The sequence below is a fragment of the Chanos chanos genome, chromosome 8, assembly GCF_902362185.1.
Source record: "Chanos chanos chromosome 8, fChaCha1.1, whole genome shotgun sequence".
In the NCBI taxonomy this organism is placed as follows: domain Eukaryota; kingdom Metazoa; phylum Chordata; class Actinopteri; order Gonorynchiformes; family Chanidae; genus Chanos; species Chanos chanos.
Window position 1 is genome coordinate 35332277 of NC_044502.1, and position 25315 is coordinate 35357591.

Here is a 25315-nt window from a genome sequence, read left to right on the forward strand (position 1 = left end):
AATGTGTTCAAACATGGAGAAAGAGCTTCTATTAGAACAAATTATGTGGCAGCTCATTTCAGTGAGTGGAGCTCAGAATGAATAATATGAATATTCTCTGTTGTTTTAAGTCATCCTCCTTAGAACTTCCTTCAATGTATACCATTCGTTTTATCCTACCCTGCTGTATATATATATATATATGTATATATAATGAATGTAGCCATAGACCACTGATCTGTGTTGATCATATTAAGTAACTGTAACGAGCTCATCTCCTCCCCCGCCGACTTCAGCCATTCAGCCATCAGCGTCGCCGGTTTTGTAATCACCGGTCTGTTCACTCATCTCCCGCACCTGTCTTCACTTTCGTGCCCTCATTCACTCCCTTACTTAAACCTCTCTGTTTTCATACTGCGAAGTCTACACTTGCTGTACGTGTATTCCGAGCGGCTCTAGTTACCAACCTGATTTGTTTGTGCCTATCTTGTATTCTCTTGTTTGTTAGCAACACGAAGTTCTGTTAGTTATTTACTTATTGCAGTGCCGTGTTTTCATGGATACTTCTGGTCTGGGTTGTGTTTTTTTCAATAAGTTTGTTAATAAACTCTGCCATTCCGCACTTGCGTCCTGCCAGTTGGTGATTCTGTGACAGTAACTACGAAAAGGCCTTTGTATAATTCTGCATAATCTTACTGAAGATGCGATTAATTATTCACATTTTGTTCATACATCAAGCAGGTTTTTACTATTAAATATGATTCTTTAATCTTGGTCATTTTACATTTTTAAATAGTTAGTTCTCGCATGACATTCACAACAGTGGCAACTACATGATGTAAAGGCATCAGCCCAATATTTAAGAGAGTTTGTCTTTGAAAAAAAATGCTCAGTGAAGATTTGGCTTGCTTCTCCAGGTTTAGCAGGTTTGTCTGTTCTGTTGTAAATCAGTTTGGACCAGATTTTGACGTTAGGTGTCTATTTTATCCAGTTAGAGAACAATAATTTAAACTGTATTAACTGTTAATCATAAAAAGATCATTCTTTTACTATTTAATTTTTACTTTCTTTTACTGTTTAACTACTCTCCCCACATCTGAGGTATCACAAACAGGTTACTTTCCAGAGTCAAATTTTCCATATTCCATAACTGATTAAGATTTTTTGCACGCTGTCGTTACTACAAGGCTACATTCTCTCATGCACGGCATCATGTTTGAAAAGGTCATTTGTCGCACACTAGGCTGGGAGGTGTTAATAGCAGGTGAGCCACACCTTCTTCAGCACTATGGAAGTAGAACAGTACAGCGAAAAGCTCACCTGGTTTCAACGGTTAAATGAGGGATTAATGTCAACTCACTTTACTTTCCATTATTATCATATCAGTAAACAAGTTTCAACTATATCATCGTAGTGGTAAAAACGACTGGTTGCAGAGACAGGGAGTAATACAAAAAATAAATGAGATCATAGACGCGATGAAGCTCTTAATCGGTGAATAGAGCGAAACTTAAATGAATAAGATTTATTCCTTTTTTTTCCGAAGCAAGAACCTCCACAATGAATTTTATCAGCGCTATCCTCATGCTCACATTTGTCCACTACGCGTGGTCTCAAGGAATACAAAAGTGCCACAAGGATTTGGGAAACTATCGTGGTATGAAAACTCATACGTCTATATGTATAGGATATAGAAACGTGTGTGTGTGTGTGTGTGTGTGTGTGTGTGTGTGTGTATAAAACAGAAATGTGGTTACAGCTCATTTCATATGATTCTATGTATCGTTGTATGTTTAGGTATGATGGGAGGCGATATACGTTTCTTAGACCTACACTGACCCGGTTATCGGTGTAAAACAAATGTATCTTGAAATCAGCTACTTTGGGCTTGAACAGTAAATTCTAAATTGATCCAACCTTGTCATCCATCTGAGCGTTCCCGACGTGTAATAATGAATTATTACGTTCCAAATATCTACATAAAATCTAGACGAATTTGTTCTTTTTTTTTTTTCTTTTCTTTTTTAACATTCTCTGCACATAAACGGACCCGTATCACCAAAGAAAAATCTGTTTTTTACTCGCTTAGATATTGTCACATTCCTCTGGTTACTTCTTCAAATTCACAATTATCTTTGTTCCCAAAGCCTACCTTTTTCCTGTTGGCCACATCTCTTCTTATATACCACATGTGAGAACTTACTCAAGTGGTCATGAAGGGTTACATTTACCTCTACTTGCATCATTGTTTTAAAAGGTTTCAGTTGATCTTATCTTTGATTTCCCTCAATACTAATGATGAAGCCAAAAACGTTGAGGGAAATCAGATTTCAGAATTTTTTTTCTAGTTCACAGTTCTTTGGAAGCTCTCTGAGACTGTGAATGCATTATTACCATGCACAAGTCAAAACATCAGTGCTAAAAACAGCACAGCGCAAAACCTGTTTTTAATATTCAAAGAACTGGATGGTTTTTCTCATGAGAGGCCTTGGGTATCTTGAGATCTAAGTCTCTGCCTTGTTTGTCATGCAAAGTGTTGGTTCAGACCCATACATAAGATCTGTACTGTCAGCCAAGATCAATATTTCTGTTGTCCATTTGTTTTAATACTGCTCAGAAGGGTTCTCACCTTAATGATTTAATACTTTCATCTGTTCTGCTGCTCCCGTTGAATTTCCTCAGATTGCCCAGTTGATATATATGTCGTCTTGGACACGTCTGAGAGTGTGGCCTTGAGAGCTCAGCCCTATGGATATTTAGTAGATATGATCAAGCAGTTTGCCTTGACCTTTGTGGACCAACTCAATCAGAGGTTTGTAACCTACTCATCACTACTAGCTCTTTTACTTCACAAAATGTGTTTTTCTCAAATTTGTGATAAATTCTTATGTCATCAGAGTTCCTGATACTGAAAAGAAGTCTTGTTTACTGTCTTAAAAAACACAGCATGGTGGAAACAGGAGTCTAAGGTAGTCTTTTTATCTGATAAATGAAAACATTTCCTTGTCAAAATTGGTCCATTAGTGTTTACAGGCTGCTCATTGCAGGATTTGTTGTTTACTCTATTAGTTCCACCATGTTCATTGAGGATTAAAGTGATAACAGATGGCTAAAAAGCTGCCACATAGCTGTTAAAACATGAAATCCAAAAGTCAGCCTTTCAAAAACAGACAAGGCAAAGATTTACTTCTCGTCCCAGTCAAACAGGCTTAATTACAAGCAATGCATGCACAATGTATGATTCACTGTGCATCCACTGTGGATCTCTGTGTAAAAATGTATCCACTCTTTAAATAGAGACCAAAACACTGATGCAACATATCTCTGACTGAACCTCAGTATTTGCTATGTTACAAAATCTTACTGCTTACATTGCTTTTACATTGTACAAATATATGAAGCTGATGTTCTATAATCAAGTAGTGGAATAACAGTGACATTTCAAATCTTAAAAAGGACAGAATGTTACAGGAGAAGAGATTGGTGTGGCTGTTAATAGGATTAAAATATATTCTCTTGTAGTGGTCTCAAGATAATATAATGCAGGTGGGGCTGAAAGAATGCAATTCCACAGCAGTTCAGTCAGTACTATGCTAAACGATTGATATTTAAACAAATATTTAGATTTAACATTGAAATATTTAAAGGCAAGGGGTTAAGATAAAGGTAATGTGTGAGTAGCAGTCTCTGTGATAGCTTATTTGAATCTGGGTCTGATCTGAAAATGTCTGTGCTGTGTCATACATCAGGACATGACCTTGGTTTTAGTGCTCTGCATGCTGTCTGGCTGTTGTTTACCCTGCTCTTATTTTTAGAAAGACATGGGTTCAGTAAGCTGTCTAAACAAAGCCTTATGTGATCAACCATCAGTACCTTCAGATTTTATGTATGGTCACTGACATGACATCTTTTTAGTCATATTTTAGATGCCCTTATCAAGGAAAGAGACTAGGGAAGAGGAATGAGTTACAGTCTCAGAGCATTTGATGCCAAAGCCCTGCTCTTTTCTAAGGCTGTTGCACTAATGTAGATTGAGGGGTAGGGGGTGTTAATAACAGTTTTGATGTTTTGTTTTGTTTTTTTAATGATATGAATCTAAAGTGTTAATGTAGTATAAAATCATCGCAAATGCAGTGAGCAGATTCTTGTTAACTTAAAAAAATTCATGTTTAAATCCTACCTTCTTTTTTCTTTTTCATTTTTAAAACTTCCTGTCTAAATGGCTTGTGTATATTTTGTGTTTGCATGAATCATATGTGTTTCTGTGAGCATGGGGGTGTGCTCTTAAGTGAATGTATACATATGCCACATGTTTTTATTGAAAGTAGCTTTGGTTTATTCTCGTTCATGTCCAGGCATGCAGACCTGAAGTGAATGTATCATGCTGAAATCACTCAGTCAGTGCTTTGGATACTGCTTTCAGGAGTACATTCCTAACCAATTGAAACATAATGTCTTTAAGATAATAGATGATGATAATGACAGTATATCCGAATCTGTACATTTATGTAACAGGTTCTGGTGCTAAATTTGATTTGTTTCAGTGAATTGCCAGAAGCACTTGACTTTGATGGGACAGTTATAGGCATATACTTAAAAAAACAACATAAAAGTGTGAAGTTTTGTTTCATGCGGTATTACTTGTGTTGTTGTATTTAAAGCAAGGAGCATCTGTAAGTAATACTGCGAGGGATAAAACCAAAGACATATGTTTCTTATTATGAGTCCTCTGAAATTCACTGGAAGAGTGTGGTCCTTTGTTGTGTGTAATCCTGTGGGTTTTTTTTTTTTTTATCTTTATTTTGGCCCCTCTCTCCTGCCCTCATACTGATTCTATGGAACGTGTTTCCATGGAATTATTCTGGATTTTTAGTGACTGACTTGTTTCACTATTTTTGATTTTTGGGGTGTGTGTGGATTTATATACCTTGCAGGCATTGGTATGAGCCTGAACAGGATGTGAAAAGGCATAAGCGTGAAAACAAATTGATAAAGTGATTGATGCAGTTCTCATTCAATGTGTTATGCACATGTAGATTCTTGATCATTCCTTGAGATACTAATGTATGTTAGAAAAAAACAAAAACAAAAGTTTGGTTGAAACTGTGATGTGTATTGTTCTCATTTTTCATTTTAGATATGTTTTGGTATTAAACAGTTTGATTTTGTATTTTGATATTAGATTTTTTGGTTTGGCACTTCATAGACTCAAGGTTAGTATTGCGTTTACTTAAAGATATACCTTATAAATGGTATTGAATGAATTTTTGTCTGATTAACATGTGATTGTATGTATACCATTTGCATACACACATGCTCTCTTGTACACACAGATACTATCATTGTGACCGTTACCTGACATGGAACATGGGAGTCCTACACTACAGCGATGAGGTGAAGATTATGAGTGAACTTATTAGTATCAGTGAGGCCGGGGGCAAAGCCCAGCTAAGAAAAGCCATCCAGGACATCCGTTACATTGGCAAGGGCACCCACACTGACTGTGCCATCTCGGTGGCAATAGGGCAGCTCATGACGGGGTGAGTCAGTCATCTACCCAATCAAAAGCATATAATCTTATAGATCCATAAAATATCTACACATGTAGCTTGCTCAGAGGTCATAGTAAACAATATCATATCATATTGTAATATTGTTGTATTATAATACAACGTTATTGTTAGGGCCAGTGAGGCCTGGTAGAGTGAGGACCCAAAAGCAGACCCAGAGGACAGAACGTTACTAAACAGATGTTTAATGAAATCCTTACTTTCTAAAAAAAATCCAAAAGACAAAATCACAATGACGGTACCGGCGGACAGAAAGAAAAGCGGTAGTCAAAAACAGGCAGAGAAAATCTGGCACAGAGAGTCAGAAAAACCAGGCAGAGGTTCCAAAAAACACTAGGCAAAAACACAATCCAAAAATCAGGCAGAGGTCAAAAAACACAATACAGAGGCACCAGAACCAAACTGAGGTAACAAAAACACAAGACAAAATCACAAATCCAGGAACGGGCTAGGTCAAGAGCAAAATGAGCAAGGCAAACCAACAAAGTAATCATGAATATGGCAAGATGATCTGGCAAGCTAGTGGGGAAACAGACAGGGCTTAAATGCAGTGGCTGATAAGGTGGCAGCAGGTGAGCAGGAACCAGGCAGGAAACAGGGTAAAACATGGACCGGAGCAACCTTGAACAGACAGACAAGACATGATGACAGGACACAAGGAAAACATGGATTAGGACCTGGAAGAGAAGGGCTGGACCATGACAGTTATCTCTACAATGACGTTTACATACATCATACACAACCACTATATGTTGAGTTTCATGTTACTCTGTCAGTGAAAGTTCTGAAGCTGTTCCTCAGAATGATCTGCTTAACTGGGTGGTCAAACCACTTCCTCCCAAAGGCACTCTGACATTGTCACACATGTACATTAAAGCTGGGATCATGCTGCCATACCTGCCAACACTGACCTTAGGTTAGGTTCATTTGTACATAACTAATTTCAATCCATTTCAGTTGGGATAAAAAGTGTTCTCTTTCTGTTATAGTTTGGTCAGACTTCGACTGTTAGAAATATTTTCTCCTTGTTGAACATTCTATGCCAAGAATGATTTGTGAGTATGAAAAAAGACCCGTGTATTCTCAGCCACATTGTTTTGCTCTCTCCTATTTAACACTCTAGATCTCCACTCCATGGCAACAAGTACATGGTTGTGGTGACAGATGGCCATTCAATTGATGGTTTTAAAGAGCCATGTGGTGGTGTAAGCTACGCTGTGTCTGAGGCTAGAGGATTGGACATAAAGATTTTTGGTGTTGCTATCTCACCTGATCATATGGTAATGTGTTAAAGTACACGTTCTCTCTTTCTTTCTTCATGCTTTTCATCTTACTCTCAAGGGATAGCAAAATGGCTGCTTTCTGCTTGCACAAAAATAGTGTAAAGCCTACTTTTGGATTCTTAGCACTTGTACAGTCAACAAAATAAGTCAGCTTTGGTATCTAAATGTACCGGGGTGTGCAGCAGGGCCACTATGTGTATTTGTATCTGTATTTGTTTGGATGATAAAACTATTTATGTTTGTGTTTGTACAGAGATAAAGCCCAGAAGTAGTGAAGTTTAAAGCAGAGGTAGCTCAAAACAAACCAAAAAAAAAGCCTATTTTTAGATGTAAATCTGATAACTTGGTAGTTATCATTTATATCATATGTGTCTTATCCCTTATGTTTGACGGCAGTAGCTGTAAAATAAGTACAGATCACCACCGCTACCCCCACCACCATCACCATCACCACACCACCTAACGTAAGGACACTGAACAAACAGACCAGTTTTAAAAAAACATGATAAATTCTCATGGGATATCGACACTAAGCACACTGACACACCAACCATCAACACCACTAGCCCCACCCCTTGCATTTTGGAACCCTAAACTAGCAGACGAGAGACTGTGTTTATAAACACGCCGGGAAACTTTTGATCTGAGCTGATAAGGGAATGCGTATAAAATGCAAAGCTGAAGAAAACGTATACAGTTAACTACAGCACTATTAGGATAAACACAAGAACAAAGATTTTTCAGCTGAATATTTAGAATATGATGAATCATTCCAGATGTTCTCAACTCTGCTCATAAACAATGCGCTTGAGGAGTGGGAAAAGGTAGTGTAGTACCATCTACCATGCGGCCTATCAGGAAGGCTTTAAAATTAAATTTAGACATTTTAGAACGTGCCAAATAAAATCTATATCAGCTGTTGTGACTCTGCTGCGATGGACTGGCGGGTGTTTACCCACCTTTCGCACAATGAATGCTGGGATAGGCCCCCCGCGATGCTAAGTAGGATAAGCGGCTTAGATAATGAATAAGTGAGAGTGAGTGTTGTGTCTCTGTGTTTATGTTGCTCTTAGAAAGTTTGGATTTTGGAGATAAACACATGATACTCTGACACCCCAGATTCCCTCCTGGTATGCTACTCTGTACAGGATATGGTCATAAATTGCAGGCGATTTTGGTCAGTGTAGTTTGATCTAATCCCAAGTATTTGCAGGGCTTTGATAGTACTAACTTCATTATGAAAGTTGATTTATTAATGAATGGTAATTTTTTATGAATGTTTGGTAAATATCACCCTACTTTGTTGTGGTACTTCAGTATACAATGCATTCAGTCCAACAACAGTGCTGAGCTGATCTGCTGCTACCCTAGCAGGCTGGCCATACACACACACACACACACACACACACACACCCACCAGAGAGGACTAAATGATTTTTTGTTTTCTGTTATTCGATAGCATTTGCTATTCATTTTGAAGGTTTCCCAGTAGGGAACTGGGCTACAGGCACACCCCTTAACAGATATAAAGTATGGATCTTATTGCAATCTTTGGGGTCTCAGATGAACACAACCTCCTTCACATTCTCAGGATAGCACACTTGATGCCATAGCAACAGATGTTACCTACAAATACAACCTGTCTGCCAACGCCGGTAACCCATCAATGGTCAAAACCATCGATACCATTATCTCTACAATAGTAAGTTGCCTTTATCCCTCATCCATTTCATTTTCAAAGACAGAAGACTCACTTGAAAGTCTGTTGTCAACTGACATGGTGCTTAATAAATTCTCTTTTCTTTTTTTTATTTTTCTCAATTTGCTTCTATGATGTAGTATGATGACTCCGAGGGTTTGGTGAGTTTTCAGATTTTGGCATGACAATGATGTTTTAGTATTATTTGATAAAATTTGAAGGGTTGGGTATGAATTCTTTTCCCATAATGTTGTCAATACCTTTCTGCGTAAATAGTTTGTTCTCCACATAGTATAGCTTTCTTAAAGTACGTCTTGTTTGAGAAGTTGTTTGGAACCCTTATGATTCCTAAATTAACCTTTAAGTCTTTAAAATTTACTAAGTTCTTTTTATTGTAACCTTTATAATATCTATCAGTTATAATATTTATGACGAATATCAACTATTACTTTCATTTGCAGTGCTGTTCATATGACTGCAAGGTAAGTTTTTTTTCTTTCTTTCTTCTTTTAACTTTAAGTCATGTAAATGGGCTATTTTAGGAGAAAGCTGAGTACTGATATTTTTATTTACCTACCAGAATGATTCATTCTTAATGCATTGTGTCTCCACAGGCTTCCCCTGGACCACCAGGATCTGCAGGAGAAGGTGGAGAAGAGGTAATGTATCCTCATTTGGCATCTGTCAAGAGCTTTTCTAATACTTTCACATCTGTTGCTCGGATAGATTTGTGCCACATCTAATGCTTTAATCTGAAGGTGTGGAATGGTGAGGACATGAAGGTTTTATGATATAATCCGTATATGCCTATAGCTAAGAATAAAGAGTCGTAGGGATTTTTTTTTAAGTCAAGCAGCTGCTTTCCTATTCATGTATTATCAGTAACCATTGAAGTAGCCGTAAAAAGGATATCCCTTTAGGTATCTACTCAGCTGAAGGGGTCATCTTAATGCTGAGATGTCTAGACTGTGGTGGCCTTGGGAACCCATACTGATGTAACTGAGGTTTTATTCTGGTAAAATGGCTAGTAAGAATGATAATAATGCACAACAACAATAATCATTTTCATCTGCTGGACTGGAGCCAGACCTTCCTCTTAGTTAACTGACACAATCTTAATGACATCTCCATATATCTGTATTTTCTTTCTGTGAGGAAAAGAATCAGTCTATAATCAAAACAGTATAACAAGTTGTAAAAAAAAAAGTGTCAACGTATCTGAAAAATTGTTCAGAATAGTTTAAAGTCTTCAGAAATCTAAATAAATAGCCAAAATGTCACAATATGCAGAGTTTCTCTAGGCCCACACACGTTCTGTATAGATTGTTTGAGGTGAGTTATGTAAACATAGGGGGCCCATGTCTCCATCGGCACTGAACTTAAAGCTCGTTAACAAAAAAGTTCACAGAACTATTCTGCGGTCACTCCGAAGGACTTGTAAGACTGGGTTTCTTTCTGTATTTTAGACATAGTCTTTGAGTCTTCGTACCTGTGTAGGTGTGACTGATGTTGTTGATTTTATGTCTCAGCTGCTTTATAAAGGGCCTTCACTTCTCTTGTATCCCTTCCTCGGTGCATTTGCAACACTACCTTAATTCTTGCCCAAAATCACCAAAGCTATGTCATTACTAAAAGTATCCAATGGCAGCTTGATGACTTGCCAAAATATCACTAAATAACAGATGTGACCACTCCAATCATTTCGACCAGTTTCACCGACGGGTCATTTAAACGAGTTTTTAAACATCATGCTGCCAGTTCAGAATTTGTGTGTGTGTGTGTGTGTGTGTGTTTATTGCTGGAACGCAGAAAAACGAATGCACAAGCACTTAAGTCTCTTTATCACATGAACCCGTTCTGTTGATGAGGTAATGCCATATGTATACATTTAAGACTGGGTATATGGCATGGGCATGGCCTTGGCTCTCCTAATGTAAAGTTCATTCTTGCGTAAGCAACCATTCTGAAAAAAAATGTGAAAGAACACTCAGACCACCAACTGAGTATGTCTTAATGAGACCCTCATGGTGGTAACACATGTTTCCACACATCAGAGAGTTTCAGAGAGGACTTCTCCGCTGTAAAGTATCACTGGATATCTGTGTCATTTTTTGACTCCATGATTAATGAGACAGATTTCACTCTGTTGAGTAATGTTCTACTAAAAGAATTAAGAAAAAGTCACAATCATTTTACCTTCTCTCTTGATGGTGAGTTATGGTGTCACAAAGGTGAAATTTAAATCTGCCTTTGAGCTGGTTTTGATAACTGCTGTTTACACATCATGTCTTCTAGTAAAGCTGAACAGACTAGAGAATGGTTATGTGCTTTGGCTGTCATAGGCACTAAACAGAAATGGCAGCCTCTGGTAACATGACTGATCTTGTTGATCATTTCTGCCAAAAGTGGCTTGAAGGCAGTAAAGAGAGATAATTCAGGCTCATTTATTGAATACAAACTGCCGGAACTGCCAATATAAGGAAAATCATTTGAATTAATGAAGTGTGCAAAGCATACTGAAAGCAGGTGTTTCCATACAAGCCATAATGCTTAAGGTCAAATATAAAAATACAAGGAAGGTTATGAGAATATTTGCCAAAGGCAGAACCCACATTCATTTCTTCACAACTGAAAAGAATGCTGCAATTTGTGTATCTCCAGTCAGCCTATCAAATCCTGCAGAATCTTGTTTTCATTAAAAGGGTCTCACTTAATTCTTGTAAAAATGGAAACAACATTTTTGATGACATTAAAGCTTTCACTGTTAAAATTTAGTTATTGCGCTGCATGTTGTACATTTTGCCAGATGTATCTTGTAAAATAACATGATGGCAGATTGTTTAAGAAAGACCCTTCAACAGGAGGTTGCTCTGCAGGTGTATAAACTGAGACAGAAAATATGTTTGTAAGTTGTTGTAAACAAGACTGCTAAGTAAATGCATAAATGTCATCAATAAGTGCAAGCTGAATTAGAGAGGTCAAATTTACATCAAATAAATAAACGTATAAAATTACTTGTTTTCTTTCTAACCCTTTTTCAAAAATGTAACAACCCAAAGGAGAATTTGTTTTTGGAGATGAAATGAGCATATTGCTCTAAATCTAAAAACATAAATGTTCCCAAAACAGTTGATTTTTATGTTTCATTCAGGGAACCCCTGGAAGGCCAGGAGTTGCTGGGAAACCAGGAAGTTTGGGAGCAAAGGTGAGCTCTTCATCATGTCGAATAACAGCACATAGCAGGAATTAGCTCTTTCCACATCAGAGCCACCTACAGTGCTGACCTATGATGTCTGGTGTTCTCTTAGGGTGTCTGGTCTGTAGCAGACTAAAAAAAAAGACTTGAAAAGACATTTACAGCCATGACTCATCATGTTCATGACCTAGGGATGTTTTCTTACTTGTATCAGTCAAGGCACATGGCCTCAGTCCAAAGTTTTATCCTCGTCACAGTTTTGCAAGATCCTTGCTAGATATTTTCCGACAGATAAAATACCCTTATGAAAATGGAAATTAAGCATGTTGTTTCCATTGCATGTTGATCTAATCTTGTTTTTATTTCAGGGTTCAACAGGTGACCAGGGGCCACCTGGACACAGAGGAGAGAAGGTCATTGTTAGCTTTGTCTACACGTAAAAAATGCCATCATGCACATCCATCCATACTGTTATGTGACCCTAATATCATAAAATGCCTCATCTACAGGGTGATCGCGGTCCTCCTGGAGACAGAGTAAGTCTTTTCAGTTTGTGGTGAAGATAATCCAAAGTGAATTATTTTTCGGATTTGGGTTACAATAAATTTCTGACCAGCTGCTCGATGCTGCATTCAATCTGTCAGCTAATCCTCCCTTGAGGTACCAGTACCAGCTTTAATATCATCTCATCAGTCTTGAACAGCTGTAATCAACACAGGTGTATCAGCGTTTGTGACCAATTATCAAATTTTCCAGCACAAGTTACAGACTTGACTGAGTGAAGCAGACAGCTTGTGTGAACACATCATGACACAATGAAAAGCATATCTCGGAATTACTGTGATGATATCTTGGTTCTGGATGATAGAATAACCGGCTAAAGAAAAGGTCTGAAATTTCTCATGACCTAACAATAATCTTTGTAATGACTGCTGAGTTCTTGTATCTGTAGATGTAGAATATGCAGATCGTGTTCTTAAATAAAGTTTATCTATTGATAAACTGAATGGAATGTCAACATTTTAAAAATATTGTTCTTTTACTGACTTGTTTTACAGGGTCCAAGAGGACAAAAGGGGCAAAAGGTTTGATGTATTCATTCATTCAATCAGTCATTCAGTCATTCATTCAGTCAGTCAGTGCTGTCAGAAAAGCAGTCTGTCGGTCAGTTATATACTTTAGCACAATTTAACCATTTGTGTCTTAAAATTCTGTGTTTTTCCTTCTTTCCTCATGTTAATTAGATTTTCTGTGTTCTTGTGTATTTCAGGGGGAGAAAGGAAAAGATGGCATCGATGGGAAAGATGGCGTTATGGTTTGTTTTTCTTTATTATTTTCATTGTGTAAAACATTATATTATTCCTGAACACATTTTTTGTGTTGACATATTTTTAATGGTCACACACACTGAGCAGTGAGCAGTGAAATGTGGCCTCTGCATTTAACCCATCCTAACACCAGTGAGCACACACACACTAGAACAGTGAGAACACAAACACACTATGATCTAGGAGCAATGGGCAGCTGCAGGTGCCCGGGGACCAACTCATGGTCTTTTTGCCAGTGCCCCAGTCAAGGTCACTGATAGAAGTGCTAATCCTAGCATACCTGTCTTTGTGGTGGGAGGGAACCGGAGCACCCGGAGGAAACCCACCCAAACACGGGGAGAACATGCAATCTCCACATGAGGTCTGGCAAGTCATTACGTGAAGGACAAACCAGCAAATATGACAATATGTTAAACTTATTCTCATTTTTTTATTTTATGAGGAGATAAAATTTGATCATAAATTAAGCACAGTATAATTATATAAGAAGAACGAACTAAATCCATTTTATGCATCTAATTTTGGTAAGATGTAACAATTCATTATGAAGAATGGACCCCTACTTTGGGCACTCCCAAGAAAACATTTAGAAAGAGTTTACCGTTAGTTGGAAATTAATTTATGTAATGAAGAACCTTTCACTTACATTACTGGTCACAATAGCCAGGCCCATAACTTTGGGTTATGTTAGATTTTTTTGCAGTTTGCCGATAGGCTGATTTAGCAGGAACACTATGTATTCTCTGACGCTTGTAAGTGAATAATAGCTAACATAAGCCCATGCAAATAATCACCAAATGTTAGTCATCATCACTTAATTTACCATGTATTTTTCCAGTTTTATCAGAGGCAGAGACACTATAGTCTTACTAAAATTGCTTTTTCTTGTTTTCACAAGGAAGAGGAAAAGTGTACAGAGAACATGGCTCAGACACTAACTGTACTTAGGACAATTACACACTCATTTTGCATGACTCTGTTGTGTTTTTTTTTTTTTTTTTGCACAGGCTTGAAAGGAGCATCAGTTTAAATTACCAGCAATGGGAAATATGTGCTTGTTTGTTTTTGTATCTGGGTTATAGAAAGTCTCCATAAACTGTTACTCTGTAACATCTGTGTACACTGACACAGAAATCTTTAAACCTGAAAGTTGTTCATTTTTGTTTTTTTTTTTACACTCTGTTGATATCTACTCCATGTGTCCCATTACTTTTACTCTTACGGCACAGGGGGACACAGGCATGGTGGGCTTGTCCGGATGTAAAGGAGATGAGGGGGTGGAGGTAAGGACTTTACACTAACTAGTAAAAACAAAATGTTAATTGCACTCATTCGTCATGTGTTACTCCTGGCCCAGTTTTTCTCCTCCTTCTCCCACAAATTAATCACTGCGTTTCTAACATTGGCCCCACCTACTGGTAAAGCACATACCAAAATCTCGCCTAAACTTGTACTGCCTTCCTGAAACAGACTACCAGCCCTTAATCTCAAAACACTGTGTTTACTTACCCCTCTTTTTAGGCTTATCCCTGCTAATTTTCTCAGTCTTTGCCTCTGCATCCCTTTCCCCTTCAGGTCCATGTTGCCCATTTTCTGGCCTTGTGCTCTGTTTTTGAGGTATAAAAAATGCTGGCTCATATGACTCTGACAAGTCTGATATTGTGAGCACATCTGCTCATTGTCCAGTTGAGCCGCACTGAATTAGAGCCAAGACTTTTTTGGCGGCCAGAGGCAAGAGATGCAGTAGATCACTTTGTTTCATAAATTGCTACATGTTCCAAGAGAGGAACACACCATGCCTGTTCTTAGTGTATTCCACTTTAGTGGAAATGTTTTCATCCTTAATTTTGATGGAAATGTGTCATTTTTGGCATCATACTAACATAAGCACGTTCATACATTCCTCTTCTTAAACAGTGCAATAACATTAGATGCGGAATCCTCCTTCAATCCATGGTTTGATGATTTTTCTGTGAGTCATGGCCTGAGAGTGAGAGTCACCCCAGAAGAAATGCTCCTCTGAATCGTGCTGTCTCTGTCTTTCTCAAGACTCCAGACACTCTTTAGGGGATTGGAGCATACTGTACATGCTTGACAATGTGTTTTGAATCTAAGCTATGTTTGGCTAAAAAAAAAAATCTTGGCTATGAGAACTGGTCTGCATAACATTTATCAGGCCCTGTAATCCTTCACACTATTTAGAAGGAGGTTAGAGAAATAGTGTATGAAATGCTGAAGCTGAATTTTTTAAAATTAAGCTGATGCAGGGACTGTTTCACATCCTGAGTGATTTTGGAACTTTAAAGTTTAAGAAGTTTAAAAAACACTCACATCACCAGACCACTGCATTTAATTAGGCTGGTCATTTGGATTCTTTCAAAAAACATTTTATTATGTCATGAAAGCTGCATCTGATCAGCTGTTGCTTGTTCCCAAACACATAATATCTCAGACAACATATTCAAGTTGGATAAGTATGTGATGGATCATATGTATTTATAGAATGAAGTAGGATATCTTGTTGCTCTGTCTGATAGGGGCAGCAAGGTTCCCCAGGACTAAGAGGTGACCCGGGATCTTATGGGACTATGGGTCCAAAGGTGGGTCCAATAGGACTTTTGTCTGCAATTCCAAAAGTTCCATGAGTGACTCACTCTGAGATTTTATCCATATGTGATTAACATATAAGGTGTTTGGTTTCAAGTTTTAAATGTAAATAGTATATGTGTGACCTGTGTACTGGTGTGGGAGGTTCTCTCTAGTTCCTCAGAATTCTGCGGATAACACAAAATATGTGTTCTAATTGTTTTGCCACTTGTGTTTGTTCAGGGAGAGGCTGGACCACCTGGAGATCTTGGTCTGGCAGGCATGTCAGGTCCAACTGGACCCAAGGTGCATATCTCTTTAAATACTGTCTGTTCTGTCACTAATACTGTAGGATACTGAGCAGTAGGATAATGTAGGATATCCGCCAAAATCTCAACCCAGCTTTGAGAATTTTACTCTCTAGTCATATCTTCAGGAGGCTTTTTTCACTGAAAATGATTTGGAACATATTATTGCCCCAAATTTTCTTTTTCTATCCTTCTTCATTCTCAGGGAGAACCTGGGCCTATGGGGCCAGTTGGAAACAAGGGAGATAGAGGTGATGATGTAAGTTACCACTGCACATGCATGATCTATTCATTTTCAAGGCATAAATTCACTTGAGATCAGCATGGGACTACTCCAATAAAAGCTCAGTAATTACCTTTACTAATTTGTTATCAAACTGAAGAATCTAATCTGACATTTGTAAGACAGGCCAGTGTTGGCTGATGTCAGATATGGGGTATTGGTCCAGGTAACTTCAGTGGAAATCGTATGAAATTGACTGGTTTCTTTCAAAATATAGTTCAGATTTACTGAGAGGCCAAGTGTTCAAGGAGAGCTGAATGTCACCTGCATTGTGAGCTATTTGTAAATACATCTTCAAGCACTCACAGATTTTGCTGCTTTAATCAAACTGGGGGAATAAACAGTTTCAGCAGACATCAAACAGACACGCTGAGGAATTTCACTAATGTCCCATCTGGATAGCAGTAGTCCCCATTAGCTGTACTACAGTTGGCCTTTAAACCTCTGTCATTATTCCGTTTTTTTCCGTTTTTGTTCAGAGACCTTTAGATCAAAATCTGAACTTTAGGCTTGTTAACTTAAATGGGCAGCTTGAAGACTTTTTTTTGTCTTACTCTCATCTGATGTTATATTCATACGGAATTAGGGGCGGGGGGGGGTTGAATCAAAGCTATATTACCACATTCCTTGATGCAAGTATGATTGGGAAAATGAGTATGTTTTACCACAAAATATTAAGGAAAAATAAAAATAAAGGAATATGAAAAGAAGTTAAAAGATAACATCTTTGCTGCTGCAACCAAGAAATTAAAATGGACACAAGACTGACACAAGACTGAAAGTTTCCTCCCAGGTTGAAATGTGATTAAAGTTATTCCTGAGAAAGATCAGTGATGCTCTCAAAGCTTCTTTTTTTCTCCAGTTATTTCTCAAGTTAAATGAAAGAAGTCTTCAACATTCCAGTATTAGTAGCTGAGGACAGTTGAGGACCTTATTACATAACAGTAACAATCAAAATAATAATCAGGTAACATAATATGTCGTTGTGGAATTAAATAACACTAAAAAAAGAAACAACATTAAATGAGCCTCAAGAGTTTTATATACAAGAGTGCAAGGCAATTCAAAAATGAAAAACATGGTTTTGAATAACATTCCTGAGGTTTTTTCATTGTCAGACCGCAGCTTTTTTTCAGCGTATGCTTTATCAATCCCACATGTACATTTTGTTGCTGTTTAATATTACTGTGGAGAACTTTGTATGCTGAGCTAAGTTTGGAAGTTTTCATAATTTCTAAAGATTGGGGACATTGTCGATATTATTTTCTTGATTTGCTGTCTTGATTTGTTGGGTGTGGTCAAACTCAAAGTTTTGAAATTTTTGACTGAGAGGTTACTCCTCAGTGGTACAAGTATGGTGTCAGGGGCGTAACAAGCCAACACCCGGCCCCAGTGCGAGTAAAGGCCACTGGCCCATCTCACTTAACCAGAACGCATGGTGACATAATGTCAACAGTGAATGGGAGAAGTATTTTGAAGCACGTAGCTTCAAAATGACCGGCAACAGCGAAATACACTGCACAGTTGACGCTACAATCATATTATTATATTATATATATTATAGTAGCCCACGCTAACAGGCCCCAAATTGTCATGGGCCCCGGTGCAACCACATTACCTGCCCACGGCTAGTTACGCCCCTGTACAATCTAGAACGTCAAGATCGTTTTTTGGTGGTTCTTTTGTGTCTAAATAGTTAAATATATTACAAAAGACTGTTGGAAAAAGAAGGCTTAAACCCAAACTTTCTTTTACAGGGCGATATTGGAGCTCCTGGAGCTCCTGGTGCTCAGGTATGGTATTTTGCATCTGTAATCTGCAAGAAAAATGTGAAAAATCAACATTGTTGTCCGAGCATTTGCATGAACCATTACAATCGCAGTTTAGTAATGTCATAAATGGAATGCCTAATAATAAAATATTTAAGTTAATATTAAGTAAATTATTGGGGAAATGATTATGTAATTGGGTTAATTTGGCAGCCCTTAATTTGTGAATCTGTGATAACAGTTGAAAATCATTTTTGAATATGATCCGGGATATTGTAGCGGCTGTTTCCTCTGAATAGTGAACTATTAAATGTGATTTTTTTTTTTAATTAAAATGAGTATTGTGTGATTGGTCAGGGTGCAAGAGGAGAGAGAGGGCTGAGAGGGTCACCCGGCTCCAGAGGCGACCAGGGAGAGAAGGTACAAGATCATTGGATGTCTCATTGTTGGTGACAATGCAGTCACATAGCATGAAACAAGCGCGGTGATGCCTTTAAATCAGGTATCAGTTACCTGATACCTGATCCAAATGTTTCAAGATGCCTACATCTTAAATGCTGATCCAAATGTTTCCAGATACCTACATCCTCAGGGATTTCCTTGTTCCCATGTGTCGTAAACTTCCTTACCAACTACATCTGCCTACACCAGCCTCTCTGAGCATTGACTGTGTCAGACAAATGAATAGCTTGTTGATGTATGTTGATGTGTGTTGATTTCTTTGTTGATTTGTACTGCTACAGCAGGACCGCCCAGATTTTTTTACTTCTTGAGCCAAAATGGAAGTTTAATGGAAAGCCGTAGGCCAAACAAAATAAAAATGGACCATAAATAATGAAATGATAATACTCAGTGCAAGGGGAAAGTCTGGTTAGAGAGTAATTTCTTAATAATTTCACATCCCTCTCTGTATAGCCTGACCTCGTTTCACGGATTATTTTTTTAAACAAAAAATAAATCTGCGTTGGTAGCAAACAAGTTTAAACGTATTTTTGATGTTTTGCATTACATTCTGTCTTTTTCAGTCAAATGTATTTTGCCCATAGCTGCCTGATCTTAATTTAAGATCATAATAGTATTACATCCTCTCCCTTTACTGTCTAGCCTTGGTAGTTACATGCTTCGTAGTCCTCATACTGGATATAAATAAAGCACCTTGGATTCAATGAGAGAATAATAACTTCATATGCTGCTCTTTCATTTTTAGCCAGTAATAGCACTGATGTCATAATTAGCAAAGAGCACAATGGGCCAAATGAGTTGTCTGTATAAGCTAACTGCAGTCCACAGATCATAGTCTATTTAGGGTCGCCTTGCACTAGAAAGAAGATGCTAATTAAGGTCTTGCTCTATTTCTTCCTGCTCCCTTTTGTAGGGGGATCCAGGGCCTGCTGGAGCTCAGGGTTATGAGGGGCCACAAGGAGAAATGGGTACAGGGGTAAGCTGCCACACTCTAACCTACTTGTTTGCAGAGCAGCAGTTTACAGTGTTATGAGTTGGGTTTGGACTACTTGATGAAGTCCTGCTATTAGTTTTCAGGTCTGTCTACCTTCACTTCATTCTGTTTATCCCTCTGAACTGGAAAATTAGGAGCTGGACTTATTTTGATTCTAATGTTCATTGCATTCCTTGGAACTATTTTCAATTTGTTTTCCCATTCCAAGTGTTTGATTTGACTTTCATTTTATGGCCATGTATTGAAAAACAGAAATATGTGTAAAATAATTGATTGTTTTGTGTCTCTGGACCGGTAACAAAAATGCAAATAAATGGTCTGATGTTCATTTAGTATTTGTGAATGAGAAAATGGAAAATTGCCAGAAAAACAACTAATTCTCTATTTTTTTCTTACGAAATATTTTTTCATTCAAATTCCACAAGATGTTTTTGCCTCCTGGTTGTAAAATGACATATGTATGTATGTATGTGTGTTTGTATACATGTATATATATGTGTGTGTGTGTGTGTGTGTGTGTGTGTGTGTGTGTGTGTGTGTGTGTGTGTGTGTGTAAAATATGTAATGTAGAGAGAAAGAGTTCAAGTCAGACTTGGATCCCTATACCGATTAACACATTGTTGGCAGTTAAAGCAGTTACTTTTTGCAAGAAGCTTAACTTTTTCTCTTATGATTTTTAAATTAGGGAATAAAGTAATCTAAAGAAAAAATATACTGGAACAGTCATGGGAGCATTCTTTGTCGCTTTCCAGGGTCTTAATGGGGTGTCTGGTCTGAAGGGTTATAAGGGAGAGCCAGGCCCTGGAGGATCTGAGGTACCACCATCTATCTCCCTCTCTCTATATTTCACACACATTCATACACACACTCACATACATGTACAGGTTCTGTCAAGCCAGGGTTCCACAGAACACTGCGACATTTCCAGAAAGAACAGAAACTCAACACATGAGTATCATATGCTGTGACTTTCTTTGGAAGTACTAAGGAGTACAGCCAGTTGTTCAGCTGAACTAAAATATCCGTTCCATGAGGCATTACAGTATGGAAGCAATGACCTTGAGACATTTCAGTGGAACTCATTTGTTCCAAGAAGCACATCTGTAAAAGTAAAAACTGTGTGCTCTTTGTGACTGTGAACAAAACAAACAAACAAAGAAACTGCTTACAAAAATCACTTTAATCCATATTAACAGTGACACTTTGAAAGCATCCTTTTAATTTTGAGTGGAGCTTGGGTTCGCTCCAAAAGGTCATCCCCATGGACTTTGTCATTTTTATGGTCACCAGCCTTATTTTCTCTATAGAACATGAGTGAATTAGAAAAATTTTGTGCTCTATATAAATGCAAATGTAAAGGCTTGATCGTACTAGCCAAACTTCTGGCTCTCCTCTAAACCATAAGTATGCTATATACAGGCTCTGGGTAGTTGAGTTAGTGTTTTTTGGACATTTCCTATACCTACTTCTCATTACTAGGGTGTCAAGGGCTCCCAAGGACTCCCAGGACCCTCTGGAGGGCCAGGTCCGGCTGGTGAAAGGGTACTGTACTTCACTACCTCTTGTTACATGGTTAATTCTGAACATGGAAGCAGTTCACAATAAGGAATTACTCAAGAAAATTAAAGGCGAATAATCTGTCCAATTATTCTATTCTAAATGTGCACATAATACATGTGTTGACATATGTACCCCGATAATGCGTTAAACTAAACTCACACATGACAGCGCGCACACACATCTCACACAACTCACAGTTTAGTTTAGTTTAAACCAGGGGTCTCAAACTCCAGTCCTGGAGGGCCGGGGTCCTGCTGATTTTTGTTTTCCCCTCTTAGTTACCTGTTGATTTTCACCTTGAAAACAGGTATGGACACTCTTCAGCCAATCAGAGATTCTATTTAGTCGGTCTACAAGAAAAACAGCAGAGTTTGAGACCCCTGGTTTAAATGAAACCCAGAAGTCAAGATGGTCAGTTGTACAAATGCTTTTACAGAGCAGTTTTATTAAAATGAGCAGAAATCTGTTATTACTGTTCACAATAAAATACCCTATAAAACCAATCAAGCATAGAAAAACAAGAGGATAGACAGGCAAGGCAGAATACTAGGACACAATAAGGGAGTGATGAGTGAGAGATAAAGAGAGAGAGCAAGTAACCAACTTACCACACCACAGCGCACAATCTCACACTATACTTTGTGACTCACTGCAAACCACTGCACTTGGATCAGTGAGGTGCTCAAAAGAGTGACACACGTGTGCCCTAACTGCACCCCGCGACACTGCCTGGAGGGAAAGGGATAAGAAGGGAAAGACTCCGACATACAGAGGGAACCAGGCGTTTGTCAATGCCAGTCATACACACATATAACGTGACTTAAATGAACTAATTTTAGACAAGTGTCACTTCTCTTCAGCTAATTCCATTATCCTCTGTTGTACTATACAGCACAATGAAGTATGACAAACTTCTAACTGCTTTTCACTTCATCTCAATCCTTTAGGGTGACGATGGAACTCTAAGTGAGGGAGTACTGGGATATCCAGGATTTCAGGTTCACGGTTTTCTACTTGTTTCCAGACGCTCCTGGTTATTCTCAGTTAGATTTTCAAAGGGAATGGATCAAGAGTAAACTGGAACACTTTGTCATCTCCAAGACATTTAACTCACAGCAACATTTAACACACTTCTGCCATTTGGCTCATGCATCTTGCTGATTTTGGTCAGTTAAGGCTTATTTTGACTACTTATAAAATATTGGGGCTCCGCTGGATTCAGGAAAAATCTGTTCAACTTCCCTCCAGTTTGGATATTGTAACTGTATACCCTGGCAACAGTATAATGTCTTGTTTTGTCCAGACATTGTGGGGAAGAACTGCGGGTATTTGTTTTTCATATGATTTCAAAGGATGTAAGAAAAATGACTTAGTAAGAAAGGGATTTCTTTAAACTTTGTACAGCATTTCCAGATCAATCCTTCTTGTCTTTGTAAGAAGTGATTCCACATGTGCAAATTTGGTCACCTTCTATGGGCATAGCCAGGGGGCGGTTTAATAGGTCATTTGACCTACTCCCAAAAACAGAAGGTCCAAAGAAAAAAGGTCAAAGGCTGGCTTGCTTGGGGCACCCTATGATTGTAATAAATCCACTTTTTAGAAAAAAGAATCACTCCTTTTAGTATACTGGCCCTGCATTCACAAATTTTAGGAAACAACAGCAGCTGTTTGGAAGTATTGTGAAATTCTGTGAATTTGTCTTTAGAAAACAAACAAACAAAAAAAACTTTTTTTATGGCAAGTATAAATTTGAGGTTAATGTTAAGTACCATCACAGGAAACACAATAACTTTGTGTCAAACTGATAAATCATTGCAATTTGTTTGGTTTTCAAACTCTATAAAATGTAACAGACACATCTATTCATTGATGATGATGATGATGTGTGTGTGTGTGTGTGTGTGTGTGTGTGTGTGTGTGTGTGTGTGTGTGTATGTGTGTTTCTTTAAATTATTAGGGTTATCCTGGTTTAAGAGGAGCAGCTGGAGTAAAGGTAAAATTTCGTACAGAAATCAAGTCAGACAGGCCTAAATGTAAATTCAAAATGCTTGAATTCCATTATTATTGCTTGATAAGATAATCAGAAAGACCACACAAAAAGTACATGTAAGATGTTTTACCCCCAAACAATGGCAAACACATGTGGACTGGTCTAGGATTGCCAGTCACTGACAGGAAACTGAATGTTTAATTGTCTGTCCTCTGGAAATATTAGAAATCTCTGTCAATTCTTCTCCTAATCTACTCCCGTTGCTCTCTTAATGTGATATAATTCTTCAAATCTGAGTTTCCAAATGGGGCTAAGAATTGTGGCGACAGTAAAAACCACGAAGCTCATTTTAAGGTCTTCAGGCATGAGTACTGAATCAAACTTTTTTTTGGTGTGCGACAGTAAAAGTACTTGCCAAAAGCACAAACCATTTTTTTCAGCTGACACGTCTGTTGCAATGTAATTATATCCAGACCTCTAAAGTACTACAGCAGTTGGTTTTCATTAAAAGTTTGCATGTGAAAAAAATAGTATTGTTTCAGCAGACCAGATGCTTCTAAAGGACTTGTAACAGATGGACATTTACTAACATGTGGAACCAATTAATGTGATTGTTCCACAAGCTTTCTCTGGAAACGGAAATACACCACTGCATGTGTTCAGATGTTGCCATATATATACATGTAGAGCATAGAGCAATACACATCATCTATGTCAAAATCGCCCTTACCATTGCATACATATTGCTCTCACCACATATGTCATAAGTGCCACAAAAAGCCCGGTAACATTCAAGGCAATCTCTGCCAAAGATTAAAGAGAACACTGTCTGCTAACGTTTATGACAGTCCATTACCAAGGAATGGACAAAGGGTTTATCAAGGTTAGTGATGCCCTTTAAGGAAAGTGCTGCACTCAAAAGCATAAGAACGGCAGGTAGGCAGGCAGAGTTTCCTCCTTTTTCGCATTCAAATATTAATGCACTAATAAATGTTACCAAAAGGATTCATTTGCATACTTCATGTAGAGCTGTAAAATTAAAACACCCACATTCTTACTGTAAAATAGTGGGGGGGGGGGGGGGACTTTAAACTTTACAAACTTTCTATGTCAGAATTAGATGTTAGATATTAAGTCGCTGTGATTACAAAATGTGGCCAGGAAAAGTAATTATACACCCCCCCCCCCCCCCCCTTGCATTTTCTTATTCGGCCATAATGGGCTCCCATGGCCTTTAAACCTTTTGAAAACTTTTGTTTTTCATAAGTCATCCAAGATTACATTCACCTCCTCTGATGAAAGGCTCTGTTCAGCCTTTTCTTGGCATGCTGGAACCAAAGAACAAAGAGAGGAATATTAGAATTAAATTAATCTCTTCTATGGTAAAGAACACACCTAGATATGATCCAGGCCCTTAAAATCAAAATATTCTCTTTTAGTTGTTAAGTTACTGCGAAGCGGACTGGCGTTTAGGAAAAGAATTGGGATTTTGAGTGGAATTTCCCTTTTGACCCAACTTTCCAGTACCTCTCAAGCTTTTCTCGACGCAAGAGTGTTGTTCCTACTCCCATGAAGTACGTTGCTTTGAGAAATATGTGTAAAAAAATTAATGTTTTACTCATTTACTTTTGATGCATTGTTTCCTCAAACATGTCCTTTGTATTGTCAGCTATGTATCTAGATCATGGAACCACATTTCTCAAAGTAACTGTTCTCATAAAGTGACAAAGGTAAAGCAATGGGCAGACCAGGTTGGACAACCAGTTAATCAGCAAATTCCCTAAGATGGTGTTCTCATCCAGCTAAAGCAGTAATAGACAGCAGTTAATTTTACTTGTGAGAAAATCTCCTCTTTATCTTAGATTTTACACGGATTTGGTCTTCATGGTCTCCTTAAAAAGTCAATAGTGTAACAGAGTTAAAAACATAGAGGAAAAAACAGATCTTTGTTTATAGTTTAAAATAATGAAATCATACTAGTCCACTGGAAGAGGTAATATATATCCATAATCACTCTCATGTCTGATGTTCATAGAATAGCTTATCTTTTGGTCCATTTGTCATGTGAGTGCTGTGCGGCACAAGATGAAATCTAACATCCCTCTCTTCCCTTCTGTAGGGTATTCGAGGGCTTCCTGGACTGAAAGGTGATGCTGGGTTGCCGGGCGATCGTGGTGTTGATGTAAGCTTAACTTTGTCTCGTTTCTCTTCCTAATGAACGCATCATGTGTTTAGATCATTGTGGTTTCTAATAGCAGAGCAGTATTGCTGGTAGTGACCTTTGTCACTTTGATGTGCTCAGTTTGTC

The 25315-nt window shown here is 38.0% G+C and overlaps 1 protein-coding gene across 1 annotated transcript in view; it reads left to right on the top strand.

The window, feature by feature from the left end:
* The first annotated feature begins 1191 nt into the window (after positions 1–1191).
* The window catches only part of LOC115819637 (collagen alpha-1(VI) chain-like), a 28342-nt gene continuing 4218 nt past the window's right edge, over positions 1192–25315 (top strand). Inside the window, exons 1-20 of the mRNA XM_030783139.1 lie at positions 1192–1243; positions 2662–2791; positions 5313–5519; positions 6673–6829; positions 8424–8534; positions 8672–8692; positions 9146–9190; positions 11683–11736; positions 12096–12146; positions 12237–12263; positions 12998–13042; positions 14285–14338; positions 14631–14672; positions 15593–15655; positions 15885–15947; positions 16155–16208; positions 19377–19439; positions 20210–20272; positions 20937–20999; positions 25127–25189. Of these exons, the coding sequence (XP_030638999.1) occupies positions 1192–1243; positions 2662–2791; positions 5313–5519; positions 6673–6829; positions 8424–8534; positions 8672–8692; positions 9146–9190; positions 11683–11736; positions 12096–12146; positions 12237–12263; positions 12998–13042; positions 14285–14338; positions 14631–14672; positions 15593–15655; positions 15885–15947; positions 16155–16208; positions 19377–19439; positions 20210–20272; positions 20937–20999; positions 25127–25189 (1428 nt within the window). The remainder of the gene's footprint in view (positions 1244–2661; positions 2792–5312; positions 5520–6672; positions 6830–8423; positions 8535–8671; positions 8693–9145; positions 9191–11682; positions 11737–12095; positions 12147–12236; positions 12264–12997; positions 13043–14284; positions 14339–14630; positions 14673–15592; positions 15656–15884; positions 15948–16154; positions 16209–19376; positions 19440–20209; positions 20273–20936; positions 21000–25126; positions 25190–25315) is intronic.